The sequence below is a fragment of the Cyphomyrmex costatus genome, unplaced genomic scaffold (genome assembly GCF_001594065.2).
Source record: "Cyphomyrmex costatus isolate MS0001 unplaced genomic scaffold, Ccosl1.0 scaffold2374, whole genome shotgun sequence".
In the NCBI taxonomy this organism is placed as follows: Eukaryota; Metazoa; Arthropoda; class Insecta; order Hymenoptera; family Formicidae; genus Cyphomyrmex; species Cyphomyrmex costatus.
This window is the reverse complement of record NW_017276449.1, coordinates 1976-5748: the sequence shown is the minus strand read 5'-3', so window position 1 is coordinate 5748 and position 3773 is coordinate 1976. Positions and strand designations below refer to the sequence as shown.

At 45.6% G+C, this 3773-nt stretch overlaps 1 protein-coding gene across 1 annotated transcript; it reads right to left on the bottom strand.

Annotated features, from left to right (window-relative positions):
* Nucleotides 1-300: 300 nt before the first annotated feature.
* On the bottom strand, nucleotides 301-3340 carry LOC108774166 (uncharacterized). The gene is made up of 2 exons (XM_018540204.1): nucleotides 3008-3340; nucleotides 301-2712 (listed from the first exon to the last, which is right to left on the bottom strand). Exons 1-2 carry the CDS (start codon nucleotides 3338-3340, stop codon nucleotides 301-303), a joined length of 2745 nt encoding a protein of 914 aa, XP_018395706.1.
* Nucleotides 3341-3773: the final 433 nt, after the last annotated feature.

Here is a 3773-nt window from a genome sequence, read left to right as displayed (position 1 = left end):
CGAGAGATCAAGGGTCGATTGTACGACGTGTATAAGTCGAGCCAGCAATAACGCGGTCGATAATTCAAGACGCGGAATGCTTAATGTTTTAAGAGGAGCAACCTTGGCCTTCGCCATCAGAAGCGTGACGGTAACGGAACCGTCGTTTGAAACAAGACGGAGATACACGGCAGCTGCATACGCCTTTGTTGAGGCATCCGAAAATCCGTGAAGCACTCGGGATACCGTGGCAGCGCTGTTTGCTGTCCAACGGGGAATTCGAAGACGGTCGAGATTTTGGAGCCTCTCATGATAATTTTGCTACTGTGCAAAATAATCATCCGGAATCTCCTCATCCCATTGGCGTTTAAGTAACCACAATTGTTGCATAAAAATTTTTGCTGTTATGACGACGGGTGCCGCCCAGCCTAATGGATCGAATAATTTCGAGATCGTTGACAAGATAGCACGTTTGGTTTTCGACAACTCTTGAGCAAGATTTACTTGGAAATAGAAGACATCTGACACCGGGTTCCAGGCAATGCCGAGAACTTTAAGTTGCTCGTCGCCGGTGAGCATCTGAATGTTACTTAGACCGTGATCTGAAGGATCGAGGTCGGTTAAGAGGTCGTCGCAATTGCTTGCCCATTTTCTCAACCGAAAGCCGCCCTTAGACAATAAAGCGATTAATTGATTACGAGTCTCCCGCGCAAGAGTTTTATCGTCAGCTCCGAAAATGCAATCGTCTACATAAATTTGTGAATTTAATATCGGCACTGCGAGTGGGAAATGTGATCCCTCATCCTCAGTGAGCTGCTTAAGTACGCGAAGGGCGAGGTAGGGTGCTGCGGCGGTTCCGTAAGTAACAGTCATTAAACGATATTCGTCGACAGGTACATCCGGTGAAGCGCGCCATAGAATGCGTTGAAAATCTGTATCGCGGGGATCGACCAAGATTTGTCGATACATTTTCTCAATATCGGCTATATAAACATATCGGTGTTGGCGCCATTGTAATAAGACAGTTGTGATATCGATTTGTAATTTAGGACCAACAAGTAAAAGGTCGTTTAACGACGTGCCATTCGAAGATGGGCTTGATGCGTTGAATACGACGCGTAAACGTGTTGTCGCGCTTGACGTTCGTATTACTGCGTGATGCGGAATATAATAGCTTTGACCAGTGAGACTGGGCATCGCAGGGTTCTGGATTTGGTTCATATGACCAAGGGTACGATACTCGTCGAGGAAATTACTATACTCGGAAGCTGAAGTCAGCTGACGAAGGAAACGCCTTTCACGACGTTGGAGGCACGCGAACGCAACGGCACGGGATTCACCTAGCGAAACTGAATTGTTGGTTTTAAACGGAAGTCGAACAATATAGCGACCTTCATCAGTACGGGAATGAGTCGCAACAAAGTGCTCCTCACAACGGATTTCATCTAGAGTTAGATGAAGGCTCTGAGGAAGTTCTTCTACTTCCCAGAATCGCCGAAGCACGAAATCGAGATCCTCAATGTTGCTGTGATGCACGGATAAGGCAGGTGAATGACGGTTCAAGGAAGGAGAGATAGGACCAAACAGGATCCATCCCAGCGCGGTGTTTTGAGTTACGGGCTCATTGGCTGAGCCTTTACGAATGCCATCGAGGATGAGCATACCATAAAGGTCAATGCCGATAATGATATCAATTGGATCGCGACTCATGGGTTCACTATCAGCCAAGGTTAAATCCGAAATATGACGCCATTGATCGACGAGTAGATTTTGGTTCGGTAAGTACTTGGTTAACGACTTAAGAATTAGCGCGTTCGTCGAGTAGGCAGGTCCGTCGCTAAACGTCGGAGAAACGGTAATGTTCGTCGCAGAATGCACGGGAAATTGTGTCTCGCCAACGCCGGTAACGCAAACTGCGTGTTTAAATTTTGGTAAATAGAGACATTGGACGATTGATTCAGTGATTAGAGTAACGACGGATCCAGGATCTATCAGAGCGCGCGCGGTTACGGTGCGCCCATGCGGCGAATGTAATCTCAGGCGAGCTGTCGCAAGCAGACCGCTCGAATTTGGTGACACGGTCTTGGAAACGAAATGCGTCGCGACTTCGCTTGTTGTCGCAGGCGCCTCTGATTGCTCAGAAGTAGATGGATTGGCAGTAACATTATAATGTAATAACGAATGATGTTGAGCGTTACAATATTTGCACACGTGACTATTCGTACAGTTTTTGACATGATGTTTCCGACTGAAGCAATTAAGGCAACGGTTATTCTGACGAATGTATTCGGAACGTTGGATCGGAGTTTTATTTAAGAAAGTTTCACATTGGTATAACAGATGAGTGCCTTGTTTGCAAACAGGACACTTGAAACTGACGGTTGACGCAGCATGGGAAGCGACCGTGTTATTCTTCGCCGACTTTGTCGTGTCCGTTGATTTTTCTTTTGGTTTAATCGGAATTATTGTTCCGAACGCTTGAATTCGTTCGTTTAAAAATTGATTAATTTCCGCGAATGTTGGATACGGCTCAGAAGTATCACGCCGGAGTTCCCATGCTTCTCGCGAGATTTTATCGAACTTTTGGGAGATCAGAAAGACTAACATATCGCTCAAATGTTCGACGGGGCGTCCAAGATTTTTTAATCCTTGGATCGCTGAGTTGGATATATCACGGAGCGCGCAAAGGTCTTTGGAAGTGTTCGTCGAAACGGTCGGTAAATTTAATAATGACTGAAAATGATAATTGATTAATCGTCGCTTATTATCGTATCGTGCGACGAGAATATCCCACTGCAAAATTTGCGTCCGTTATCGCGAGATGGCTGAGCGCGTTACTTGCTTCCCCTTTTACACAAGAAGATAAATAATGCATGCGATCTACACTAGATAATGATTGGTCGTTACGAATTAACGAGGTGAATCGATCGCGGAAGTTCTCCCATTTGTCGATACTCCCGTCGAAAGTCGGTAAATGCAGCTTCGGTAAATGCGTTGTCGGGCGATAAGAATGTGAGAGATAGCTTACGTCACCAATGGCTGATTGAAGGAGTGGAGTCTCGAATCCGGATAATATCTCCGCTATGTAGTCTGAGGTCTCCTCGTAGACGTCGGCGCAGACAGAGAATTGGTCGTGCTTGAAATAAGCATGCTCCGCTTGATCCTGGGCTGTAGCCAGAAACTCAATTTTTGTGTAAAGATCCTGGCATTTGGTGAAGAGCTCCTTTAAATGATCCATTCGTTTGATAGTCACTGCACAGGTCATCTTGGCTTGTCCAAGCTTCTTGAAATTCGGCAGAACTTTCGATATGTAAAGTATCGTCTGTTTTTGAGCGATCAAAAGTTCCTCGAGAGTTGTCATAACGTTCAAAATTCGGTATCATTCGTATAAGACGTCGTCAGACACTTGGAAGGTCACCACGTTGAAATCGACACCGATCCGGCTCGAAGGACCAAAATGTGCGGGCACGAGTGAAGAATGCGCAACAACGTTGCTTGTGCGTTGGTTGCTAGTACAGCCCTTATATAAAGGGTCAGCGTCGAAATAAAAGAACAAATAATGCGACCAATTACACTTCCACTGAGTTACCAAAAGTATTTTATTGAATAGAACTGAACTTTGAACAATCTGGTGACGCTGTAACAAGCGTCTTAAGCACACAATATACTTGAAGTCTGATAGAGACCGAGCGGAATTCACGAACAAGACACGAATGCTTTGTCTATTCGAAAGCGGTAAATACGACGAGCACTATGTCGCGAAAACTGTTGTCTTGCCGATGGTTGGAGACGGA

Bases quoted from the DNA above. Each gene is read 5' to 3' on its own strand.
- LOC108774166 (XM_018540204.1), bottom strand. From the start codon at position 3,340: ATGACAACTCTCGAGGAACTTTTGATCGCTCAAAAACAGACGATACTT. The intron at 2,713-3,007 runs GTAAGCTATCTC...TATCATTTTCAG, and splicing joins TTCAATCAGCCATTGGTGAC to TCATTATTAAATTTACCGAC.